Here is a 27,549-nt window from a genome sequence, read left to right on the forward strand (position 1 = left end):
AAAAAAAGACCAGTGATACTTACGTAATACTTTTAAATCTTATGAGCTATCTAATTATTAGCTTTGAAGAACATTCTTTCTTCTTTTTATTTATTTTTTTTTAACAGGATATTCCTCAAGGTGAATACAAAATTTGTATCATTATCTACTTTTTTATTTTATTTTTTCATCCAATGTCAGAGACAAAAAATCCGAAATTCGTGAGAGTTATATTTTATTTTTGCATTAAACCTTATGTTTAAAGCAGTGCTAAAATTTCCAAAAATAATTAAGAATCATTATACAAATGTTCAATAAGTATCATTCGTAAGTTATCAGTATGTCTTAAATTTCGAACTAAAATATTTTTCGTTTCAAGTTTATTTTATTTTTATTTTTAAAAAAAATACTGGCGAATTACGATCGTATTTGACCCTGAATTAATATATGCCACGTCTTAAGAAAATATACGAATAAAACATATTTGATGATAATAATATTAGGAGAAGATAAAAAGAGTAACCAATAATTTCATTGCTCGTCTACGTTATTAACAAAATAAAACTTTATAATATATCCTACTTTACTTTAAGTGAATTTTTTTTTCGAAATTGATAAATGAATAAAAATATTTTTGATGTACATGTTTAGTCATCGGTCTTCAATTTTGATATGTGAGGGAACATCTCATTTGTCGAGGACAAAAATAATACTGATGTGTTGAGGCTTTGAAAACTTCTCAAAACTGTAGGTTTTTTAAATAACAAATTAAAATCCCCCCCCCCCCGCCGTAAAATAGGAGTTAAATTTTCACTCATTTTGGAATTAAGTAAAAATAAATGTACCAACTTTGAAACATAGGGTATCAAACTAAGAACAAAACGTGCGAGCTAATAAAAACATTCAAATTTAGACTTAAGCTGTCCTTTTAAAAAAATTGAACAAAATTTAAAGTGAAGTCGTTCGTAATCCTCACGAATTTTAGCGCCGGTTCAAGCACATAATTGAAGTGAAAGAGTTCGAATACTGACCCAAAACAAATTCGAAGTCTAGTTTCACCAACTTCCTCAATCTATTCAATCAGGTATGTCAGGTTCTTCCAATGTAAGAAATTACAGTGGAAAGTTGCCGACCTTAATACGCAATAATTTTTATTCACTTTCACGAATATTAACATTTTTTCATTTACTTTAAAACATAAGTAATTCATTGTTTAAGTGCTTGACAATTTCGAGTGTAAACTTTACTTTCTACAAACATATTTCATTCTAATCTTGGAAATAATAACATACACTTAATTTAATAGTACTCCAAAATCTCAGGAATGGTATCAAATATTTATGAAGTTTCAGTGGCATGCTGAATAGTTCAAAGAATCTAGTAATATTTCGTAATTTATGCCGATTTTAGACTTTATATATATATATATATAATCTTTTTTATTTATATACAATGTTAAAGATAAAATTCATAGAAATATTATTCACAAAATTATTCGTCTGGGCGATTACCCTCCATTTGATGATGCTTTTGGGATGAAATAATTCGTTGAAGGAACTATTTATATTATTTATTTTTCGATTTTTAAAATTACATTAAAATAAAATAAACCTGAAAGTTGCTTTAATATTAAAAAATCACAGAAACCGACAAACTTTTCTCGAATAGTCCAAGTTGCAACGATCAAAGAAATTTTTGTTTATTAGTTAGCGAAGTTAGTATTTCTATATAGGCAAAGTATTCTTTCTATAGGGGGGGGGGCGTTAACACATTTCGAACTCTATCTTAAAAATATTGGCAAATTCGACCTTTGCCTTCGACGAGTCAAAAAATTTCATTCATTTACCTACTACTGATATGTTTGGTAGACTCCAAATTCTTTCATACAAATAATCCTTTCATGTGCAGAGATGAATCTCTGACTATCCAGGTAAATCCCAGAGTATTTTAAGAAAAAGAAGCAGTCCTTGCAAAGTGGAAAACAACAATGATAGTCCTATCTATATTTTTTACATTGGACGTAGATGACTATAACAGGTAAGAATTAAGTTAAAAACCTTATAGAAAAAAGTAAAAAGTTGCAGTTACTCACTCATTCTTTCACACTAAAGACAAATATTCGATGTTTAAACTGCCAAAAAGGTTATACTTATTAATCCACCAACAAATTTATCAGCCACTCAGTAAACAAAATTTTAATACCAGTCTCCTTTATGAGTTTATCTCATTAAACTGATGGTAGTCTTGTTAAATTATGAGAAATTTTTTATGAGTGAAGATTCTGTAGTTGATTTTTGGTCAATTCAAAAAACAAGTTCTATTTTATCATCTTCATCATCAAATATATATTTTTAAAATTAATTATTAAAAGGCTTTAGTTGCATTTTGCACTTTTTAAAAGTTTGGTTCATTCCTCTTTACGCAATTTCTAAGAAATGAAATTGTAAAATCAATCAAAGATGAACTTTCTTGACCTAGAATGTTCACTCGGACTTAAAAAAAAACCGTTAGTCGAATAGATAAGCAGCTGCTGAGAGATAAGCAGGTTTTAAATGGGGACCAAAAGTAAAGAAACCGGCGTTGGATATAATCCACATGTAACTTTGGTTGAATTGCGAACAGAAATATAATAATAAATATGAGGAAATGTGGGAGTAGGTATGTTATTTGACCGCATGGATCAATAAGGACAATATGAAAGAAGTTAGGAGTGAGGACTCAGGAATGACTTAAAATCGGACGGGATATAACACATACTCTTGTATGCTATCAAGACTACAGGTGATGATTTATGCAAAGGATGATGAAAAAAACATTAAACTGTTAAAAGCTGTCAAGAATTTTTAAAATTATTGAACAAAATCAGAAAGTCGGGGAGAATAAAATAATAGTTAGACCTACTACTTGGGTGTGTTTCATTAATTTTCCAATTTATTGAAAGTTCTTGTTAATTATTAATTTAATATCCAAACTATTTAATTTTTTTTTTAAACAAATATTTGGCTTTTTGTGTGTAAGATGTCCAATAAGTGAACAGTATCTTTACAGATCCCAGACAAGACAGAGGTCGAAACACAAGTTGCAGTGGCGAATAATCAAAGTAGTGACTGCATATAAAAATAAAGAAATTTATTCATTTTTAATATATAATTAGACGATTGGTAAATATTAGTGATACATGATCGTGGATGAAAAATGAAATTATTGTATTTATAAACCCGGATTATTTAAGTACTTTATTTCTAAATAGTAGAGGGACTCTTCTATAACTTCCTTATAAATCCTTTTAGAAGGAATACACTCAGGTGATAAAGAATGATATAATATTTGCGAGATGTATCTCTAAATTTGTGACTAGAGGTCAGAGTACAAGATTCAAGGTTATAAGTAGGGGACTTTTACAAAAATGAAGATATTTATTTCCAAAGCGTAATAGGGCAATCGGTTAACATCTGTGGCACACTCTTGTGTAGTAATCAAGAATTTGTTAGCTTAAAAGCCATTATTAACTATTTAAAACTTTTATCAATGCCTTATTTCTAAATTATGGAGGAACTTAGATTATTTACTAATCGTAAATCCTGGAAATAATATATAAACTATCCTAACGAACTACCATTAAAATTTCGGCTAATTTAGAAGAGAACTACCGTATACCAGAGTAGCAGAGAAATATGTGCGTAACTTTCTCATATACTTATTCTGTCATAAAAGATAACTATAATTATTATTACATTTTGAAAAAACAAACTAAAAAGTAATGTTGGACGAATTTTTAACATTTTTTTTTTAAACTCTCATTGCAATAATGAATAAGATGTTTCACATCGAGGTTATATTGAACCATAGTCCGTCCTACTCAATTCCGATATAGATAAAGTGAACGTGGTCCAATGCTTTTCCTAAGTACGGAATCACCCGCTTACACGAGGATGGAAAATTATCTGGACGTATTAAGTTCCAATGGACAGCCAGGCTTAATGTTTTGTGTAATATAAAGTTGCTGGAAGAAGAAATATTTCATTCAAAATAGTCAAACAGATATAATCCTATATTTCAGGAAAGGGAAACAATTGACCTATCCACTCTGATCCTTTTCAAAGCATATCTAATACTTTACTCTCTTTTAAATAGTGGGCAGAAGTGGAGCTTGGCGGGCGAAGCGGTCTTATTTAGTGACCTGCTTAATGATACACGAAAATTAAATCATGGATAGTCTGTATGAATGTAAGTGTCGACCATTCAGTTTAAAAGTTATTAATCGAGATACCTTTATAAACATTTCACACTTTCAATGCAATAAGAATGTCTAAAAAAAAAAAAAAAATTTTTCAGTAAGTTGTATTTAATGACGTGCTGAAGTAAGTAAAGAATGGATGGGCACTTAGATGATCAACTTTTAATAGTTTAATCAGATAGTCTACAAAAATAAATTTTAACATAAGACTAAAATCTTTGAAATCCATTTTCTCAAAAGTTAGATAGATCTTTGAGTTACATTAAGAATGCGATATTATACGCATAATATCTAGTTCTAATGTATTATAAAAACTAGACTGCCTTGAAATTTCTAGATTCTAATGTAGTTGCAAATAATAATGGTAAACAACCTCAGTATATAGCGGTTTAATACACAACCTAAAAGAACTATTAGTGACTACATTTAGAACTTTTGGTACAAATAAGAGGCAGTACGTTTATGTGTTAGGCTAACAATAAATTATATCAGGTCACTATTTTAATTTTTCAATTTGCACACTTAGCTTGGAAATGTTACCTTATAGAAATCTCTTGAATTAAGATTTAGACAACACATTTAATTAAGCAACATTTTTCCACAGACTGAAACTTTTTCACTGAACAGTGTTACCAACTGCATGTAGGACAAGCTCTCCACTTTGTTTAATTGTTTAGGATTATTCGTAAATCTTTATAAACAGGTTCAGGTTCTATATGCTTTAATTATTATAATTATATTCCTTAAAAACTTATAATTCGTTTAAAACATAAATAAGAACAATAACTGTGGTCAGTAATATAAATAAGCGGGTCAGTGCTAAAGTAATAATGTGGGCCATATGCAAAATATTACTGCGGACCCTCTCCCTCGCAATATTTCAAGTGTTTTCTTTGTGTCAATAATATTAATATATGGCATAAACTATTATTCTATAACGAAACTGTACGATAAAAGTACCTATAATAATTTATTAATTAAAGATTAAAATATTTATTTGTTCGCAAATTTCAACCTCTAATTGTTTACAGATCAACTAACATTTTATAGGAATTTTTAAAGAGAGAAGGGGAGATGTGAATAAGCAAACCACAACTTTTATAGTTGAGATAATTTATTTCCCTTCTTTTGAAACATCTTTTTAGTGCCTTTCAGTGCAGTTTTTAAAATTAAAAAAATCATTTCCAAGATGTCCAGTACTGGGTGAATGAGTTTCATCTCCCACTAATAATTCAAAGATCCGAAAAGTTGGGAACTTAGAAATTTGAAGACTGTGAAATTATATCAAAACAGTATTCAAAAAGACTATTAGACTCAAAATTGAACATTATTACTATTTAGGGAGGAAAGTTACCAAAAAAAGTTTTAAAAAAGGGAAAATTTAAGAGACCTTTAAGTTGGAAAAATACTTTCAAAATTGTCAAGAAATGTTATATTTTGGCCGCCCTCAATATGTTGTTGCATCAACAACACTGATTCAATGAGAATTTCTTAAATGATTACGAACACAATAAAGGGTTAATACTACAATATTTGATAACATTTTAAAGGAGAAACAAAAAAATATGACAGTCCTATTTGACCAAGGAAATCTTAAAAGTTGAAACCCATTTTTGTATTGGGTTGACATACTTTTGGTCAATACAGCTTAGGTAGATGATCAACTTCTTGATGGACTTGTGAATAATGAAATAAAAACATTTGTAAAAAAGTGGATAAATCAAATTTTGAAACTAATTGCCTCATGTATAGAAACTAAAATCAAATGTGTTAAGCTTAGGCAAAATGGAGGCCACTCTATTTCTGTTAATGGAACAGTAATTCCTCATACTAAGTAACTTATTAATCATTTTTACGAGGCTCGTTAAACCACTCAATAACCTGAGAACTATAGATATGTTATATAAAGCTAGACCTATAGATATACCTATTATTATAAACATGTGAGTCCACATCTTTATGATCTTAAGTTAATGAAACTACACCAAATTTATTTCAAATAAATACGACTAAACTCAATTTTGCTTTAAAAGTAACACACGGTAGCTTTTTCAACCGTTTAAGACTGGCCCAATGAGAAGCAGGATTAATTACAAGTTTGAATTTTAATGTTTTCCTATGATTATAAAACTTCTTGTTTAAATAATTTTTTGGCGAAAGCTAATTCAAATTATAACTTATAGAATGTTTATATTTTTCCTTTTAAAACTGATAACAGAAGTTTCAATAGATGTGATTTTAGATATATTAATGCAACAGACATTCTAAAGAATAAACTATAACACTCAACAATGCAATCTTGTTATAATATAGCTCTAGCAGCAGATTCTCATGTAGTATGGATCTAAATGAGCCTTCAATCTTAGATTAATCCAAGAAATAAACTAGCTAATACATATATTGTATATATGTATATATAGTTGACCGTAAAAATTGATATATAAGAAGTTGGGCAGGGTTGCGTTCAAAAGAGAAAACTAAACTAACTTAACTTTATTTTTTATTATTATAGTTGTTTGACTTAACTTATTACTAACTAACTTGTAACTTATTAACTTATTACTAAACTAACTTGTAAACTATTTTTGTTTCTGTGAAAGGAATATGGTCCGGGTGCGGTCAAAAAAACTCAAATAGTAGAATATACTATTTTATTGAGCCAACGTTTTTAATCTTGTAATCTTCCAGTATTTTTGTTTCTCTTTTGACCGCAACCCTGACCAACTTCTTATATATAATACATATATTATTATGATAAGGCTAACTGACAATAACTAATGTCATTGTCGCTGTAATAACAACAATAAATTTATGTTAGCCGTATCGTAACAAGGATGATAAAAATAGCTATAAAGATGTTCTATTATAAATTGTTAGAATTAAGGGATATATGTTTGTGACCAGATGCAACTCCAAGAAGTTGAAAGGTATTAACAAAAGCCAAAGAGATAATCGAAAACCTTGCCCACTAAACATTTAAAATAGAATAGAATTAATAGGTGTCGGTTACTCTTTCAACTAACATTCGTAAAACAACCTATTACACAACCGTAAGTCATGTAGAAGCAGCACGTAAGTATTCTTAACTAAAAATCCATCTTCAGCTTTTCTAGCTGTAGTATATAAGGACATCATATCAAAATAAACAGATAAGGACTAATGTTAATATATTTTTTAATAAGAACAAATAACAGGATGGGTAAAAGGTTTTTTATTTATAAAATACACAGCTGGGTATAACATGTTTATTCAAATGTAATAAACTATAAGTCATGCTCTATTCCTATAAAATAGATTTTGACAGCAGCCTACTACTAAGCAGTCTGGTAATATAAACAAAATAACTTTATATCTTTACAAATAAATTAATTAAAAAAAAAAATGACAAGAAACACAGTTATTTATCTATATTTACTCCGCTTAAATATACAAGTTTTCATTCAATTAAAATAATTTAAATGCGCTCTTCAACTAAAGAAAATAAAAATTGCACAGCTCTTCAAATCAATATATAAAATTACAATAAATTCTGAACATCAAGGAAGTATAACACTGATAAAAATTATAATGTCAGCAATTATAACTTTAATTTATAAAATCACACAATTTATATACGTTGAGGGTAATAAGGAATGAAAATTTAATTAATTATAATGAAATTAATTATTTACTTAACTTTATTCAATATTTAAGCATAGTCTTATTACGATAGAAGACAATGAATATTGAATATTATAAATAACAAATTGATTGCAGATGTTTTCATTAAACATGCAGCTAAAAATATATATATACATTTCTCACACCATCTGAAACAGAAAAAGAAATATATTGTTTACTTAATATTATAGAAACAAATCATTTTATATATTTTTATGAAAAAACATTAGTAAAATATATGAAAATAATTTTTATTATTCGATAAACATAAACACTGCCTTACAAATTGTCCATAATAAAGGCTTACCAGGAATTGAAATCAAATGTATAGAATTCGTAATATTAGGAAATGACTAAGATTACTTTTGTTACTCTTTTTCTAAGATCTAATAGTAGTGCTATTGTTATTGTTTCCTTGATGTCATAATGCATGATGCATAAAGAATAGAAAAAGGTAGAGAGAGAGAGGGTCGGGCTTGGCTCAGCAGGTCAGTGTCTGGTGTGAACACAAGAATCTCATCATCCAATAATAATTGTTTAATTATTATATCATTGATTGAGTGTGTGTAGTTATGGAAAGGAAGATGGTGAGGATAGGGTCAAAAAGCAACGCAAATGGTACAAAAACTATTTAATGGTTTAGTGATTTATTAAATAGTTTTTATACAATTTGATTGAGCTTTCCTTTATGGACGCAACCAGGCCATCCTCCTTTTAACAAAAGTAATAACTTAACTATACCCTCTGTTTCAATTAACTAATTGGTCCTAATAAAGAATTTATTCAACTAAAGATACTGATAGATATAACACACTAGAAATCTATTGATAAAAATAAATTTTGAATTGGAGTAGTTAAAAAATGAAGTATATAAAGTTTACAAATTTTAAAGAGTAACTATTGAAAGTTAGAACAATTGGTCTTTTCGATATCCAGTATCATTAATAATAAATAAAAAATATCCATGTTTTACCATCTATACATGTACTTTTTTAAAAATATTTATTGTGTAAAATTACATTATGTTGTGTGTTTACAATGGTAATAGGGGTCAGAGAGCACATTCACATCTCATTTACAGATATTTAAATTAAAGATAACAAAATTTGAAAAAAAAAATGAACATAAAGATTAATTAAATGATAAACAAATAAGAAATGGAAAGAAAAAATAATTACAGATATATATATATCCACATTTTTTTTTAAATCAATTAATTATTCTTTATGTTAATTTATATATATCTATTTTAATGAGCCTCTTCTTCTTTGTTTTAGAAATGATTTTTTAAAACTACTTTTAGCACTTTATTTTTAACTCATTCAAATTGCACATCAATTGTATAAAGAGAACCACAATTACTAATTTTAAATTCAAATGCATTATCGTTTAAGAAAAGCCAGCTAAGTTAGTTGCTACAGGCACATGTAGGTTTTATTAAATATAAACAATATAGATAGCAAAGCCTTTGCCATTAATCTTGTTACCTGTTTGCTCTTTGGTTCAGCTGATACCCAGACACGCGTGTCCTTCACAGGCTGTTTCTTTTTCGCTTCATCAACCCTCTTCCAGAGTGCAGCAACCCTCGACACCGGCTGGCTGTTGAGGCTGGAATTCGATGCCCACCTACCATCTGAAGAAGCAGATTTCAAGCTCTGGTTGCTGGCAGACGCCCTCACTCCGCTACTGGCAGATTTATTTGGCAGGCTTGCTGCTCTGCCCCTTCCGCTAGCACTACTTGAACTACAATTTCCTGTGCTCTTACTCGCACCTGTAAGAACAGTTTTATAACCTTTAATTACAAATATTCTAGGACCAATCAAACTGTTTATAGTTCAAAAATACTTTAGCAAATAAATGAATAAATTCCATATTTAATGAGAAAATTATTTTTCAAACCATAAGCCTTTTAATTTAAAATAAAATAACTTTTATTCAGACTTGCTGGAAATTTGCTATTAACTCAGTAGTTAAACTGTAGTAGTAAGTATGAAAGATACAATTACAGAAATCTGATTGGGTAAATTATGACCAGAAGGATGTATGTCAATGATATGTTATTTAATGCTTTAACAGAAAATTAAATCAAGAAGATCAGAATATATCAAATTAGTTTTAATAAGATGTTCTTCATTTCAATTACTCACCTATTGGGATTTTCTTTAGGGGAGAGGTAACTTTCCTAACAGGAACGGGAATGGAAGATGAAGATGGTTCTTCTTTAGTAAAAGTGCCCTGCCTCTGGATAGGAGCGACTGCTCCAGGTTTTCTCTTAGTATTTGATTTTACAGGGCTCCGAACTACTGGGATCGCACTACTTCGAACACCGCCTCGTATACTTTTCACCTGCAAAAGAAGGGGTTGAAGACCAGATAGAACAATTTTTCATGTCTGAGTTGAAATGCGATAAATCTTTACCTCAGGAGGTTTAACAACAACTGGCCTCGGAGGTTCTTCAGCCTCGCTTGTACTTTCGGGTGCTTCCTGTATGTCCGTTTCTGGTGGAGAACTTTCCTCACTTGATAATCTTTGAACAATTATTATTTGTTTCATTATTATTTTTTATAAAATATACCATTTAACAACGATTATCATACATTAAAAGTACATCAGTAAACTCATTTTTAAAAATAATATTAAAGAGGAGACTTTTATAAATTCTTTATAATATAAATATAATAAAGTATTAAGCAACTACCTTTCCAGATTCGGAGGAGCATCATTTATTGTCCTTGTTCTAAACCTGTCTCTATCAGCTTGCCTCCTTTGCTTTGGCGTCATCTTTTCTTTTACTTTCTCTTTAGCTTCAGCGGGCTCAACTTCTGTCCTTGATTCAGTTGCTTCTTTAGGAAGCTCATTCCTCTCTTCTCCTTTTATCACATAAGTGTTGTACCTGGAAATTACAATGTGAATTGTTATCTTTTTTTACCTTCAAACCTGGCCATTTCTGGCATACAGAGTGGTTATCGTACAGTTAATAGCCTATTCTAGCCAGAGTGGAAAAATCGAGATTCATTATATGAGTCCACCACAAAGTAAATTTCAATCCACTCAGACTGGATTCGATCTGGCACTATATCTGACTCAAGGTGGCTAAAGAGTCATTTGACTAAATACAGTTTTCAAGATAGTGTATAAATGAACTCATATGATCTATAGGGATCATTTGCTAACAAGTGCTTTAATGGACTCCATGCACGGATCAAACTGTTGCACAACTCTTTGCGATAAACAAATCCTAATACAGACTACAGCATGTGCAACCTTCTAATAGTATTCAAAAATTTTTGGTATTGATTGATTTACCATCACTATGCAGCGCATCAAACCATACCATATGAGATCAGCAAAATTATATGACTGTTTGCTATTTAAAACTGAATCCTGAATGGAGGCCTACAGGGAAACTTTTTAACATATTTCTTGGAATCTTTTTTAGGGATTTTGTGGAATGAATCGTTTAGCTATACATATTTAGATCATATTAAATACGTTGAGAAGCAACAACCAAAATCATATTTATTGGTAACATGAGCATACTACTTGTAGTATATACAATGCATGGTATAGTAAGCTAATTGTGCTTACACTAATATGGATGGATGGCAAAGCAGGGAGAAAATAAATAAGTATTTAATGACTTGAAAAACATCACTATTTAATTTTAATATCTGTTTTTTTGAGTTCTTTTTCTTGTCCCTTTTCCCCACAGTATAGACTAAAATATTTTGAATCGTTTTTTTTAAAAGATAATTAGATAATTTGAAGTCCCTTGGAAACTGGAGGTCCATAGTACTTGTTCTTGTTGTTAAAGAATTTAATTCGATATTTTCTATTGTTGTAATATCGAATTAGAATATTAGAAACAATATTCCGATATTACTTTATCGAAATATCGATATTTTTTTCAAAATGACTAAAAAATCATATAGAGATTTTAAAAAATGAATATCGATATTTTATTTGAATAACTACATATTTATTTCGATATTTTTTATTGTTGTAATATCGATATAGAATATTAGCAACAATATTCTGACATTACTTTATCGAAATATCCATATTTTGTTTTTTAAAATACTAGAAAATTGTACAGAAAATTTTAAAATGGGAACATCGATACTTTGTTTATATAAAATGGAACAAAATGTTATTCCAAAGGGAAGAAATATGCGCATTAGCAAACATTCAAATCTCGACCAGTCAACACTTCTCGGTTAGACCCTAACATTAAAACAGAAAATAAATCATAATATGAAAAAAATAAAATCTATCTATAGTCTACAGTAAGTTAACATGATACTGAGAATCATTTTGAAATTACCTGAAATTTCCCAGGTCTCTTCTCTGTTTTGGAGTTAAGCGTCTCTGAAGGGGAGGAGTTGATGGGTCGTCTGCTATTTCTGATCTTAGACTAGCAACACTCACCATTGAGTTGTCTAAATCCAAGGCATCATCCATATCTGGTGGAGGTTTGACATTTTCCAAAAGGCTTTCAGTCTTCTTTCTTTCGCCTTCTATGCTACAAGTTAAAGATAGAATGCTATCCATTCCTGTAAAATAAAAGTAGTTCGTCTAAGAAAAAACAGATGAGACTAAATTTGCTTTGATCTATTACTGTGTATAGAGAATATTACATAGATAGAATGTAAATGGATGGTGTGGAAAACCATAACTTATATTAAACGAAATGCTAACCATTAGAATAATTGTCAAGAGTGGATATAGTAAACTTTTTGTTTACATCAGTGGTTCTCAACCTCTTGAAGTCTGCAAGCCACTAAACTAGATAATGTACCACATGTGGATCACCCTACTCCACCGATTGAGGCAAAATAGGGTTCCTCTCCAGAAAATGTTAGAAAATTAGTTTGCTTAAAAGTCTATTTTGAGGAACTTTTATAGTGCATTTATCCGTTTATACCCACCAACTAACACTCCATCCACAGAAATGATAAAGAATTTAAAATTTCTAACAAGAATTTTCATGAACTATGTACTGCCAGTTTGGAACCACTAGTATGGATTACACTACTATATTAATAAATAAAATAAACAATGAAGGCTTAGCCAACATGAAAGTTCAATGATGATACCACTAATCGGTGGCAACAGGCATCTACCCAACGACACCCCTCCAAACCAAAATCTACTAAATCAGTGTTGATGCTACCCTCCCACTTATATTTTAGTTTACCATTGCAAGGTAGTCTTCTAAATTATCTGGTTAACTCATCCTTTTTCGGTCTGAATATTTTATGTAACACTTTTTATATTTTAAAAACCTTAAAGCGCTGTCCTTCCCTTCGTGTAATAGACCACGTTTTGCATGCATAAAGAACAGTGGTAAGGATAATAGTTTAGTAAATTGTAACTTTTAAGTTTCTGGAGAGAAAGTGCAAGCTAACCAATTTCAAAATTGAAAAATAACAAGCATTTCCCACCTTTAACCTTTCTCTTATTTCCTCGTCAATGTAGTTTCTTCTAGTTACTGTAGAACCTAAATACTTAAACCTTTCTACCTGTTCAAATGTATTTCCTCATATCTCTTTATCTCCAAAATTGCTCCCATTTCTACTCCTAATATTTTTTTTTTAATTTTTGTTTTTGTTGGGCCGCCCATTGCTCAGTGATTGGGCACAGTCTTACCAATTTGAGGTCTATTGGTGGTGCCGGTTCGAATCGGCCCTGGGAAGATGAATTTTTTCATTGAGTGGTGGTCCCACAAAATGAAAAACTTTGCCCTAATCATGGTTAGACGAAGAAAAAAAAGATTGTTTTTGTTTGTAGATTCACTCTAATCACTTTGTGCTTCGATTCCTTGAGATTGTAGCGTCATCATATGTCGACCAATATTCATTTTAGAGGTAAGATAATAAACCCGAACTCTGTTGCCCACCAATAGCAAAGCTAAGCTATGCTATAGCTATAGCTATATAGCAACAAAATGAAAGGGAAATTTGGTGAAAAACTAATAGTGCTACAAATGTCTGGTTTAGTATCCCTTGAAGAAACTGTAAGGATGATGAATGGAAACAAGACATAAGAATCTAAAACAACCACAGCTCAGTTTTCATGAACTAAAGCATATCTACTGAACATTGCTTACTTAATTTCATCAGATGCCAGCCCATCCCAAACCATTTATTAGCGGTATGTTAGATGTTAGTGAGAAGGTTAAAACTGCCTATCTTGATATACTCTCATATTAGTTTATAATTAGGAAATATACACAATTTGTCAATTTAATAACCAGGACACTGACTTCTCTTTGCATCATAAGAACAATTCAATCACTTTTAAATGTGAAGAATATGTATGAGTACATGAGTAGGTTGCCCATTAGCTGCAACGCTACTCCAGTCGTATATTTTTATATACAAGAGCTCCTTATGTCAGATTCTTTCCTCGGAAAATGGCTTGAGTCGAGTTCCTCTTAATATCAACAAAAATTGATATACATATTGTCAAATCCATTGAGAAAGCACTCTTTATTCCATTTAGTGGTTTCCCTTTGTCTCAAATTATTCTTTTCCTCATTTATTTTTCTCTATAGCTTTTTTAAATTGGTTTTATGAAATAGCTTTATTTTTCCATATTAAATAAATTGATTTTTTAATGGGCTTGTTTGTTAATTTTGTTTTAATGATGTTACGTTGAATTTTCTTTGACGTGAAACAGTTCCTTACAGAAATTCATAAATGTCATAACTTCAAAACATGAAGACTACCTGTACTTAATACAATACCAACCTTTATGTAACTGGATGTGACCCACCAATTCTTGAATTTTAGGTAACATGAAGTTAATACAATCATTAAAAATGTACAAGAGAAACTAAAAAAATATATCATCAAATAAGTATAATTGAAGCCAGATAAAATCTGTCTGGTAGGTGTGTCACGAGGTATTTATCTAAAAACAATTGGTTGTCATTGAAAAATTATCATTCCAAGGCTACTTTATGCTTTCAATGGAGATGATCTGGAGTTAAGAATGGGAGCAGTGCTAGTGATACTAGAATACGTAGAAGAAGCATGCTTTCCAACAGGTTGTGTGCAGTGATAAGGCTATATACAAATGATATGTAGGAATTAATAAACTTACTAAATAATATCGGTAATTTATGTTTATTTTGAAAATAAAATGATATTTTAACAAACCCGGATTTTATATTCAGAAATAATTTTCTTTTCTTTTTTTAAGGGATATGTTTATGTATTTTAGTATAGGATATGACTGAATATGTTTTAAGGGACTTGTGCATATCTGATTAATGCATGAAGGAACTAAACTATAAAAGTTTACCTGAAGGTGGTTGCACTGCTTCTAAATCTTGAACAGTTGAATCAGTCAACTTGAAATCAGAAGGCTTTAGTTCATGTGCTAATGAGGTATCGCAAGACAAGGAGAGAATGGAAGCCATATTAGAGGGAGGTTGCGTTTGCTCGAGAAAACTCGTTTCCATATCCAAGTGTGATATAAGAGCTACCTTTCCCGACTCTAAAGGAATGACCCTTGATTCAGTTATTGTCATATCATCGTCAGTCTTCTCTGGGACAGACAAACTCGGAAAAGAAACTTCTCCCGTTTCTTCAGCCCAAGTATCAGTACTCTCTTTCATTTTATCTCCAACTACAAAGTTAAATTAAATCAGTTAATTTATAAATTGAATCAATGTTAAATGGCCATTCAATTTTAAAAGCTCAACATTCCATGCAGAAATAAGGAATTAGTTGGTTCCAAAATGAAAAAAGCATAACAATTTTTGGAAATACAACACATAAGCAATAATGAAAAATATAATGGAATGTTTATAAAATCAAAATAACATCCGTTTAATGAGAAAACTTCAACATACAAAAAAAATACATACTGACAGTGACTGGAATTTTCCTGTCAATACACAGGGAGCATCATGTTAGAATATTTATATTTTTGTCAAATAATTACTTTGTTTGAATTCCCATAGTCCTAATGACAAAATATCTAAATTTGCCTGTTTCTGTATTTCCGAAAAGAGTACTGTACATGAATTGTAAACCTAGCCAGTGGAATTTCGTCAGATATACAATAATGATCAAAAAAGCTGTCCTATTTAGAAATATTTCAATTGTCAGTAGTAAAATGTCAGATATTGTAGCAGCATTCATTAGCATCAAATATGTTTACTATTATCAGTAGTATTTTCAACAAAAGTTAATTCAATAACAAAATTAAACAAATCAAGTCTTGGAAAGAGTAAATAAAAAAAATGTCTACCAAGAGGGATTTGTTCAGTGAATTGCAGTAAAAAATAATTTCCCTTCATCTCATTCATTTTAAACATTAACATGATCTTCAATGTCAGTAAAAAATATAAGTGATTTATATGTTTTACCCAATCTAATATCCAAACATTTGTTGTAAATCATATCAAAGTAAGTTCCGATTAGCACCAGTTAATTGTAATTATTTTCAAAGCAATAAGCCAGAGTGTAAGAAGAAAGTTTCATTACATATATAATAAAAGTAAATAACATACCTGAGGGCATTCCAGAGGAGATTAGCTGCATGAGCAATGCTTGATCCTCTTGTTCCGCAAGTGTCACGTCATCTCCCGAGGTGGCCGATAATACGGTAATAACTTCTCCATCATCAGCTAGAACATTATTTAGTGAATTTATAAATATAGGTGTTAAAAATAATTAATGATTAGTATAATTTTATAATTTCAATTTTTTAAACTGATAACATAGCAATAGACAATATTATTATATAGTATTAATTCAATGGACTCTCCTTACAACGTGGTTCACTGTATACTGGATGCAATTGTTACTGTATACTATGCATCGTCAATTACAAATTAAAGTTTTTTCATTATAAGCACAGCGTGTTTGGTATCAAAAATAAATACATCAACATTTGTAACTATTGACAGTATTATATTCGAGAATAGTTTTTCAAATGTTAACTCCCGGAGTTCATACTAGCCGTAAGTGTCAAGTATTAATTAAGCATATGAAGTCGGTAGTTTTTCATATAACTTTCTGGTAAGAGATTGTCAAGTGTACGAACACTTGGTCCAGAAGGACTTGACCTGAGAACAAGGCATTTATCATAATAATAAAGTATAATGAATTAGGATTCTTACCATCAGGTTCCAAAGAACTTAAGGGGGATGGATTTTCAGCAGCAATTTGGGGAGGTGTTTCAAGCCCATTCCTGAAAAATATTTAAAACTAATTATAATGGTAATTTTTATTTATATAAAACACACACTATAACCATATGGCAATACTATCTAGTTCCCTCATTTAAAAAAAAATAATAATTTTTTTTAACACCCCTCATTAAGTAAATAAAATGATAGAAACACAAAAATTATTTTTTTAATCTTTGAAAGGTTAAAGAAATTATTTAATATAATTTAAATTTAGTACATATTTATAATAATCAATCCATAAATTAATGCACTGCAGCTAAAAGTGAAATAAGAATACCAATTACGATTTTCAACATGAAGGCTTGCGTTAGATAGTCCCTATCACCTCACGGCTTTTGATTAAAATAGGGAACAAATATCTGATAATAAACTACAATTAATTTAATGACGAACTAATTTATACTTTCAAGCATGACTAAACACTAATATTAAGTTACCTCTCAGGTTTTGAGTTAATTGTTAAATCTGATAAAGATGATCTAATGGAGAAATTGCCAGGGCTACCTTCAGTTGCAAACACAGAAATTTCATCCTCGGCCACAAGCTGCCTCATTCTGTAATTTGTAAAATGAATATTAATAATAACATACCAAAATAAGAAAAATTGAATATAGCTAATTAGAATAATTAAAAAAAAAAAAGAAAAATGTTGAGTAACAGAAATACTTGTGTTACTATCAGTAGAATTAAGAAGAAAATTGAACATCAAGAAAGATGTTTAATTTTTTTTTTAATTTATCATTACGTTTTGTTATCATGATCAGTTATTAGAGATATAATAAAAATTTGACAGAGCTTATGGAAACTGATTGTAAATCACTCATTAAATAAAACATCATAACTAACTTAAAATATATAAAATTTTGGAGCTTTAACGGCTGTAATTCACTTTATGAACATATAACTATAACTGTAAAAATGAAATGGTAGCAACTCAATAGCTTATATAATTCTTATGTATTCTTTTTATATACAATATATTTTGTCTTTATCAAATAATTATAACAGGTTGATAGATTTCACTGATATAACTCCAATTTTGAAAATATATATAAATAAACAAATATTTTTAAAAAGACAAGTTATAATTTTTAACATTTTAAAAAGCCATCTTATTAATCAAAAACACAAGTCAGAATTAGTATTGATTACGTTTCAGTAGATGTATAAATATTTTTATTTTAAATCTTTGCATTTACAATTAATTATTAACAAAAACTAGCTAATAAAAGGGTTTATTGCGGATCCTTCATACATGATAGCGTTGTTTTTTAGTTATGATGTTGAAATTAATCAGTGCTATATAAATAAAATCAAGTTTTCATCTTTTTAAGTTTATCCAATCTGCATAGTCGAAATCAACATATATTTATATATGAATAATAAATATATGTTGATTTATATGAATAGTTTGAATTGATAACAGTTATCAATGCTAACAATATAAATGATTAAATACTTCTAGAGATTAAAAATTGTACTGAACAAAGGTGAACTTTTCACAGATTGATAACAAACAGAGACTAAATCAAACATGCTGCGAAAGATCAGCTGACACAACTGATCTGCTGATTAGTTACAGTTCGAAACGCTCTTTACAAAGACCCCCACCTCGTTGCCGGGATTGAGACTGGCCTTGGTTTCACTATGGACACTTTCACTCCAGCTGGGACTGTTTCAGATTTTGTTTTTTTCTTCTCAGTTGTTTGATTCACTACCTGTAAATTATGTAAGATTGAGATAAATAATAATAATTCAAGTGTAAATTACATTATTTTTATTATTACATCATATCAATTTAAAAAGGAAATAAAGAGACAACTATAGGGGGAGGGGAGCAACAAACATTCAATGAAAGAGTTTATGGGTAGTGGAAATCTTGAATCTCTTATATGCCGTGGCGATCCCAAATCAATTGTTTTGGCATTCAGCACTGACCTAAAAAAAATTGCAATGCAGTGCTACTTTTCCTTTACGCAATATAAAACCTAACAAAACACTACTTTTTTTTTTTAACAAATTAATTAAAATAATGTATAAGAGCTTTGCAAAATATGCTATACATTCATTTATAATAAAAAATTTACTTTTAAAAAATATAGAATTGAATATGTACATATAGCTAAAATATTTGATTTTTTTTCCCCATTAGTCTAAAAATACAACATAAAATACATATAATAATTAAATTAATTTCTCTGAAACAAACTAAAGAGAAAAATAAGAATTGAAAACGTATTATGAAGAAATGTATTATTCTTTCAACTAACATACATCACTAAAAAATGAGAGAAAAAATGAAATTATTATTCAAATGAAACTTAAATACAATAAAAGTACTTCTACAATTTTTGAGGGTCTTAGTAAAAAATATACTTGTTTTTCATCAAACAAACATATTCTTCATTACTTTACTATGATCACACTCGACATCCCTCAAATTATTTTGTCCAATTTCTGAAATGACACATTAATATAAAATGTTTTCAAAAACTCCCTGTTTTCTTTTTTTGTTTTTTTAAAATTTAGACCTTTCAATTTAACTATTGAGTTGGTCACATCGTGTTTTTCAAAATAAAAAAGTATATTTTTTCATAAATATCCTTAACTTTTACCAGAACACACAATGGCAACTCTCAGATTAAGTATTTTCTAGGACCTAGGAAAAATTGTTCACTATTTTGAGCCTACAGATGAGTTTATTTAAATTAAATTATCAGAATGGATTAAGCATTTTAAAATTAACCACTTTTTTCACCCAAAAAAACTTATTACACCAAATTATATGATTGGCCTAGTGTCTTGAACGCTGCAGTCCCACCATGTAGAAAAATGATTTCCTATTATCACAAATTAAAATTATTATATCATAATACTCCATTTTTATGGACTACCTATGCCCGGATACGGAATACCTATAAAAATATTAATTGCTTGTTTTTAATTCCCAACATTAATAATAAAGAAAACAGAAGATAATACTTAAAATAATAGATATGCTCTAGTTGAGAATGATCCAGGATTAGAGACTAAAAATTATACCTGAGGTTGTGGCATTCCTGACTGAATACATTCAGCAAGGATATGGTCAGATGAGGCATCAGATAATGCAACAGAGAGTTCACTATGAGAAGTTGCGTGGCTTAAACTCGCAGGAGTGTCCTCAGTACAAAATTGCATTGGAGTTTCATCCATCTAACAAATAAAAGATTATCATTAAGTTTAAATCATATTTAAATAAAATTCAATAATGAAGTTAACACGTTCATAAAATGAATCAAAGTATTATACAGTTAACCTAAAAAAAAAAAAATCATAATGCTATTTTACTTTGATAGTGGCACAGATTAAAAAAATTCAAGTTATTCATAGGAATAAGACTCAGTGTGAAGCTTAGTGTAGCTAGATTTTTATTTCTTTTTATACTTTTTTACTTGTGATGTTATAATTAGATTTTTACTATGTTACAACAATGAAAATCAAATACCCAATTTTATTTTATTTGAATCAAATCTATCTATAAATATGACATTTTATAGAGAAAAAAAATTTACTTATCTCTTACTAACACTCAAAAATATTTATTCCAATTAAATCTAAATATTGTTTATGTTTTAGTAAGAGTTGAAAATTGCTATTTAAATTGTTACTTGGAGATTAATCTCCTCGTTTGGGTGTGAATTACTTGAAAATAACAAAAGAAATGTTACGGTTCTGAAATAAATGTATGTAACACACTATCACAGTGTCCACCACAATCACGTTTATTAACGAAATACAAATGATGATGAAGTATTCATCAAGTATTGATTTTAAAGTATTCATTATCATATAACCATTATGAAAGATTGTTTATTTGTTTATTACCAGATATATACACTATCATATAGTCATATGTAATAAACAAATATTTTTGAATCAACAGAATTGGCATAATATTCGATAACCCATTGCAATGACTTTGAAAGAATAGGAAACCCAGCAGAGGGTGAAGAGATATTATTTATTTTAGTATACGGATCTGTCCATTTGTGTGTTTTAACTTATTTATTCATTCAAGTATTTCTTTTAACCAACTTTTTATTATATTTTCTTTTAAATCTATAAATGGAAAATGGTCCGGGTGCAGTAAAAAAAACTCAAATAGTAGATAATTATACTATTTATTGAGCCAACTATTCGCCCCAAGTTGCAGGGCTTCGTCAGGGCTAAAAAAGATACAAACACTATAGTTACAAAAAAAAAAAAAAAAAATAAGTGTAAAATAACAGGTGTATAAAATGAAAAGTAAGATATAATAAGAAAAATTAAAGGTTGTAAATAGTAAATTTTAGCCCTGATGAAGCCCTGCAACGTGGGGCGAAATGTTGGCTCAATAAATAGAATAATTATCGACTATTTGAGTTTTTTTTTACCGCACCCGGACCATTTTCCATTCATCTATATACACGGTCAATCAATAATCTTCCAGTTTAAATCTATATATTTGTTTTGTTTTGGTAAAATGTATTTATTTGTTTGTTTTTCTGTAAGCTAATCTACTACTGTGACTATTATTTCTCTGGTTTGATCTCACATTGCTGTTTAATAGTGAATTTGTTTAACAGGTCACTGGAGAGGATCTGAGAGAGTGAATTTGTTGATCAACAAATTAAATAAAAATTGTGAAATGGAAAAAACAAAAAAAGAAAGAATAAATTGAAATATTTGTATCTATTGTGTAGAAAAAAGTAAAAAAAAAAAAAGAAAAATTGTTTTCTTTCTTTTTTATTATAACATGTAAATATATGTAATGTATAAATGTCCGATCATGGATTGATTGATATGCTGTGCAATGTAGCAACCCGACGTATTTGGGCACCATGGATAAATAAAGCATTTCTCTTTCTCAATGAGATCTGAGAAGGAAAATTGATTGAGGAATGTTATGTAACTAGGCCAGAAAAGTAAAATTTCCAAGCGTTAAAAGAAACAAAAACATCGGTTATGTTAACCTCTTACCCTGCAACTATCAATAAATCAGGAGAAATAGAAAAGTGCAATTGTTTACTACCCAGTTTCAGAGAAGAAGGGTTTTGCTCACTAGATATTCAACAAACAAATTATATTACACAAAATAAATAATTGTTGGTAGAATTTTTGGTTTATGAATTAATTGATACCAAATATATGTGTGTTTAAAAGTTTTTATAAGACTTCCATTTTATTGGGACAAAATGGTGTGTGTGGTCAAAGATATTCCAATAAGGTATACTAAAATAAATATTAATATTGGAGTACAGTCCTAATATTACAAATTATCTTCAGAGAGGTTAGATACTACTATTCTAATAAATGATTAATGAATTTTAGACTAATTGTAAAAATATTTGTTCATTAAAAGTTAATATAAAATAACTTACAGGTTGAGAAGCATGAGTAGAAGTAGTTTTGACAGGGATTCCAGTTCCCCTCGGTATTCTTGTTCCTTGAGAAGTGTTAACAGCCTCTAAGTTACCCCTGAAAAACATTAATCATATTAAAATCATTCACTCAGAAGTAACAATTTTATTTACCTATTTTACCACTTTCTTTTAAAATACCTAACAGAATGTAGCTGCCCCATCAAGAAATTGTAACCTTTTCTTTTTAACCGTTAACAACATAACAAATTAAAATTGTTATTTCAATAATAACATGGGATTACTAAAAATTAAGAATTAGTAATAATCATAAAAACTTAAGCAACAAACACAAATGTTTTTGCTGTGCTCAATAGATCTTACCCTATTCAAAGGGCTAGGGTAGTTTATTTTTACTTTCTAAAATAGAGTTCATCTTATAATTTAGATGATATATCTAAGATAGCATATCTATATGATAATGCAACAACTATAAATATTAAAACAGTTGAAGTCTTCAAATATTATTTCTGATTAAAAATAATACAAAGAATAAAGAAAAAAAATTAATATATATTTCAAGCTTTAATCAAGTACTTTAGTTTATTATTTTTAGTAACAGCAAGAAAATTGAAAATACCTGCTATTGTTTAGCATTCCGATGTTTATACAATCAGCTAAAACATGTTCATCCTCTTCTTCAGAAACAGCTGTAAGTTCTAAATCTTTTCTTTCTATATTAGTTTCCTGTTTAATTGAACCCAAAATAAAAATTAAATTATTAAATCTAAAAATAAAAAATCAACTAAAATAATAATAATAATATGTATATAGAATTACAAAAACTAAATTTCTACTTCCTTAAATCAATGGAGACTTTTTAATTTTTAGTTCCATTTTTAAATGATAAAAGCCACTTCCAAACTTTTACTCTTAAACTTTATAAAAATAAACATTACTTGAAAATGTAATGATCAATATTAAAAACTTATTATAAACAATATAAACTTTTATAAAAAGTTTTAACTTAAATAAGGAATTTAGGAGGAATCAGTTGAAATTTAAAAAGACACTTTTGTAAGATCCAACTTTTCAAAAATAGGACAAATTTAATTATTTTTGAAAAAAAAAAATTTTAACTCCAAATTTTTTATCATGTTTTTATTTTTAATATTAAAATTGAAATAATTAATAAATTAATATGATGGTTTCCAACATAGCTACAATTTTAAACCAGATAAATCTATGAAATAACCAAAATAAAAAATTACATGAGGTTCATCGTCAAATGTGAGATCTGAAAGACTGGTTGCGGTTGAAAATTGTGCTGGAGTGCTCTCCTCTTTGAACGCAACAACAGAGTCTTCGAAGATGCCTGATCTTGGTTTCTCTTTTTCAATGGCAGGAGCTATAATAAAATTAAAACTAATTATTTACAGAACTTAGCAATAATTATACATTGAATAAACAAATTACTTTCTATAGAAACATAATTTCTCTCACTATCTTCAATATTTTCCAAATTATTTCCAAACTATAAGATCCACTATTTTGCTACTACTACAATGAACAGTATAGTATTATTTATTTAATACAAAGATTAATTTTAGGAATTATATAATTCATTATTATCATTAATTTATATTTAAATCAGTGACTGATAACATTAATATAAAACCTAGCCGACATGGGAATGATCTTCTATTGGTAGATTTGAACCTGATTTAAGAGAATACAATTGAAAGTTTAAAATTAAATATTCAATTACACTTTTACTATTTTCATGTTTTGGTGACAATCCTTACATTTATCCTTATACTACAATATCACTACTATAATAAAACTATAATAAAACATAATAATTTAATGATACTCACGTAATATTGGAGGAGCTTTGACTCTAGGACTTGGTGGAACTGTTTGTGTTGGAGAATCCGGAAGCTCACTAGGAGACATAATACCACTGGTCATTCGGCTGAAAAGAGAATAAATCACTTTCTTCAGAAACAATGCTTATTGAATCGATCATTTTGTAGTTGACCTGTTGAGGTGTATGGGGACAATTTATCTACAATTAATAATTATTTTAATTTCAGTTTTCTAAACTGTAATGAAATTTTTTTGATTTTGCTTTCAATGCATCGATCACTCTAAGGCTGAGAATAAAACAAACCCTTTGGGCAAGAATGGACAAGTAAACCAGAAATTAAACTATAATGGGACCAAAAGAAATTAACCATTACACAATTAAATTAGTTCAAATTGCTTAAATCAATTTGTAAATTAGTAAATAAATAATTTGAAACTGTTATCCAATTTATTAAAATTATAATTAAAAAAAAATAGTTGTGAGTTTTTATAAATATTTTTTTTTCCCGAAATTTCACTCCCAACCATTCGTTTGATACAAATTCAGGTTATAAAAACCTACAAACTAATACAAAATAAAATTCATACTTATTTTAAGATAAGTAAAGATGAAATGTTTATAGTAACTGAAAGATATTTACCTGAATTCACTAACGACAGATGAGTGTCCATCGTCCTGCTGTTCTATACTACTCACAGAACCTAATGAGCTGCACCGAGAAAACATTAAAGGAGTTTCCAGGTTGCCGCCCTTTCCTAATACAACATAAAAATATTTGATATTAAATCCATACCATCATGATAAAATTTTTGCTGCCAGATAAAAATGATTTTGGCTCATTTATTGACTATAAAATATTTTGCTTGGAATATACAAGTTTAATCTTAACAAAGTAACTGTGTAAAAATGTATGTTTATGATTTTAGAAAGCAATTTCTAATCCACATTCTTAATTAATAGATTTTGGTATTCTAATAAAATATAGTCAAATTCATAAATATAGGAATCATATATTTGTATAAAAGATCTTTCTGAGTAAATAGTCAATATTACTTAAAGACTTTGTATTTAATGATATTAAGTTTCATAATTATTAAGTTTTATACTACCCTGAAGGATAGAATATTAATCCAGCAACAATCCGATGTTAGATTAGTTGTTTCCGCTTACCTAAAGTATACATTGTTTTCATACAGAAACATCCCAACTTTGCACAAAACAATGTATCAGGATCAATATATCGGCAAGGACATTAACAGAAAAGAGCCTAACACTGCATGAAAAAATATTTAAACATGTCTTTGATGTAGATACGATAAAAGAGATTCAGAAAGAGAGGAATGGCTCAATGAGAAGTTATTTGAAGCTGTATAGTGCACAGAACTTAGAAATTGGTCATAAAAATTAATAATAAAAATGATATTATAAATTTGGTACTACTACAAATAGAACTATCTAGCTGGCCAATTAAAAAAAAAATTAATATAGAATGCAAATAAGTTAGATCAATCAAATTTAATCTGTGAGTTGGACTAGAAGAATATTAAGTTTGAAATTTAAATTTTAACACAATATATAGAATTTTCTTTTTTAAATACTGTTGTAAGGGTGGCTACTTTTATTCCTTTTTGGTTTATATGATAATAAAACTTAGTTAAAGATTATACTAAATAATGAGGTGACGTATTTATTACATATATGTTATATAATATAGCTAATGCTGTGGTAGATTTTCAATTGGGTCATTTAATATGAAATGCCAGTTATCACAGGAAATCTTAGAGTAAATCAACTTTATAAAATCAAAATATTTTTATTAATAATATTTAACCTTATTTTCTATACATTTCCCCCAAAATGTTATCAACTTCTCAATCCCAGAACTGAAAAATTTAGGATTTGTGAACAAAAGGAGTTTTTGAATTGAGAATCATTTTCAAAAATTTCATCTTTAAGAGATTTGTCCAAATGTCTGAACAGATAGATATCTGTTGAAGATAAGTCTGGCGAATAAGGTGGCACCCACCGGAAGGACTTTGTTACATACCTCGTTTAGTTTCTTCACGGTCTATCATGAAACATGAGGTCTGGCATTGTCATGTAAGAGTATAGGCCTCTTCCGATTTACCATTGCAGGTTGTTTTCTGACAAGTTTTTGATGTGTTATGTTAATATCGCTGCAGTAAGAAGTTGATATGATTGTTTCACTTCTGGGTAAAAAGGAGAAATGTATTATTCCTACCACTGACCATCACACAGAAACTAATAATTTTTTTGGATGCTAATTTAGATTTGGTATGTGTCTCGGCCTTTCAATATTCAATTATTGAACTGACCACTGCCTGTAGTCTTACAATCCACTTCTCATCATACGTGACTATCCTTTCAAGAAAAAGCTTGTTCTTTTTTTCCTAGTAGGCAGTAAAACACATGCCTTATAACACTTTAGTTGCTACCGCTCAATAATTCCTTGAGGTACCCATAGATCTAACTTTTTAACCTTAAGTGTCGAAAAACTGTAGACACACTTGTATTCAGTTGTGCTGCAAGTCTTTTAATTCTTTCACAGTAAGCCTAAGTTTAATGTCATTAATTACTGGTGAAGGTCTTCCTTATCTAAATCTGTGTCACCAGCAGAGGAGGACCAATAATGGTTCATTATAATATCTAAACATAAATACAGTGAACAAAATCCCACTAATCCCACTTTGAATAACTAAAATAATAAAAAGGAAATTTAATATAAAACGACCCAATATGAAAAAAATTCTATTCGAGATTAGATTAATAGATTTTAGTGCTAATAACATATAAACATCATACCTGAATCAATAATTTTCCCAGGAGAAACTTCAACAGAATTCACTACTTCCACTGGCTCCTTTTCTACATCTACGCACTGAATGGACAGAATACACAAAAGATGAGAATAAGTAAAATAATTAATTAATTTGAAAACTGAACGAGTTAATTACAATCAATCAATGTCATTGATCCACACCTTATTTAAAATATCTGCAGCTGGAGTAGAAGGGTCTGGTTGTTCTTCTTCATTATATCTCAAACTGTAATCTGTCAGCTGATCAAGATCAGTTTCGGCATAATCACTTTCAGGATCGACTTTTTCACTGAAGCAGGGTGTAAAAGCCTGTGGAATATTCAGAAAACATAGAATAAGATTTAATACATACATACATACATATATATATATATA

At 29.0% G+C, this 27,549-nt stretch overlaps 1 protein-coding gene across 6 annotated transcripts in view; it reads right to left on the reverse strand.

The window, feature by feature from the left end:
* Window positions 1-7,881: 7,881 nt before the first annotated feature.
* The window catches only part of LOC106685549 (uncharacterized), a 79,690-nt gene continuing 60,022 nt past the window's right edge, over window positions 7,882-27,549 (reverse strand). For 5 of the 6 annotated variants that reach the window (XM_014428295.3, XM_014428297.3, XM_014428296.3 and 2 more), the window contains 19 exons: window positions 27,337-27,483; window positions 27,159-27,234; window positions 24,976-25,090; window positions 24,343-24,440; window positions 23,737-23,873; window positions 23,106-23,212; window positions 22,487-22,583; window positions 20,127-20,279; window positions 18,696-18,802; window positions 17,522-17,638; window positions 17,013-17,083; window positions 16,401-16,517; window positions 15,185-15,511; window positions 12,201-12,429; window positions 10,575-10,769; window positions 10,295-10,403; window positions 10,024-10,222; window positions 9,364-9,647; window positions 7,882-8,025 (listed from right to left, as the gene is read on the reverse strand). In XM_014428295.3, the coding sequence (XP_014283781.1) occupies window positions 8,017-8,025; window positions 9,364-9,647; window positions 10,024-10,222; window positions 10,295-10,403; window positions 10,575-10,769; window positions 12,201-12,429; window positions 15,185-15,511; window positions 16,401-16,517; window positions 17,013-17,083; window positions 17,522-17,638; window positions 18,696-18,802; window positions 20,127-20,279; window positions 22,487-22,583; window positions 23,106-23,212; window positions 23,737-23,873; window positions 24,343-24,440; window positions 24,976-25,090; window positions 27,159-27,234; window positions 27,337-27,483 (2,694 nt within the window). In that variant the 3' untranslated portion in view covers window positions 7,882-8,016. The remainder of the gene's footprint in view (window positions 8,026-9,363; window positions 9,648-10,023; window positions 10,223-10,294; window positions 10,404-10,574; window positions 10,770-12,200; window positions 12,430-15,184; window positions 15,512-16,400; window positions 16,518-17,012; window positions 17,084-17,521; window positions 17,639-18,695; window positions 18,803-20,126; window positions 20,280-22,486; window positions 22,584-23,105; window positions 23,213-23,736; window positions 23,874-24,342; window positions 24,441-24,975; window positions 25,091-27,158; window positions 27,235-27,336; window positions 27,484-27,549) is intronic. The other variant, XM_014428300.3, reaches the window with a different exon arrangement.

Source organism: Halyomorpha halys, unplaced genomic scaffold (genome assembly GCF_000696795.3).
Source record: "Halyomorpha halys isolate HHAL.00 unplaced genomic scaffold, Hhal_1.1 Scaffold710.1, whole genome shotgun sequence".
Taxonomy (NCBI): Eukaryota; Metazoa; Arthropoda; class Insecta; order Hemiptera; family Pentatomidae; genus Halyomorpha; species Halyomorpha halys.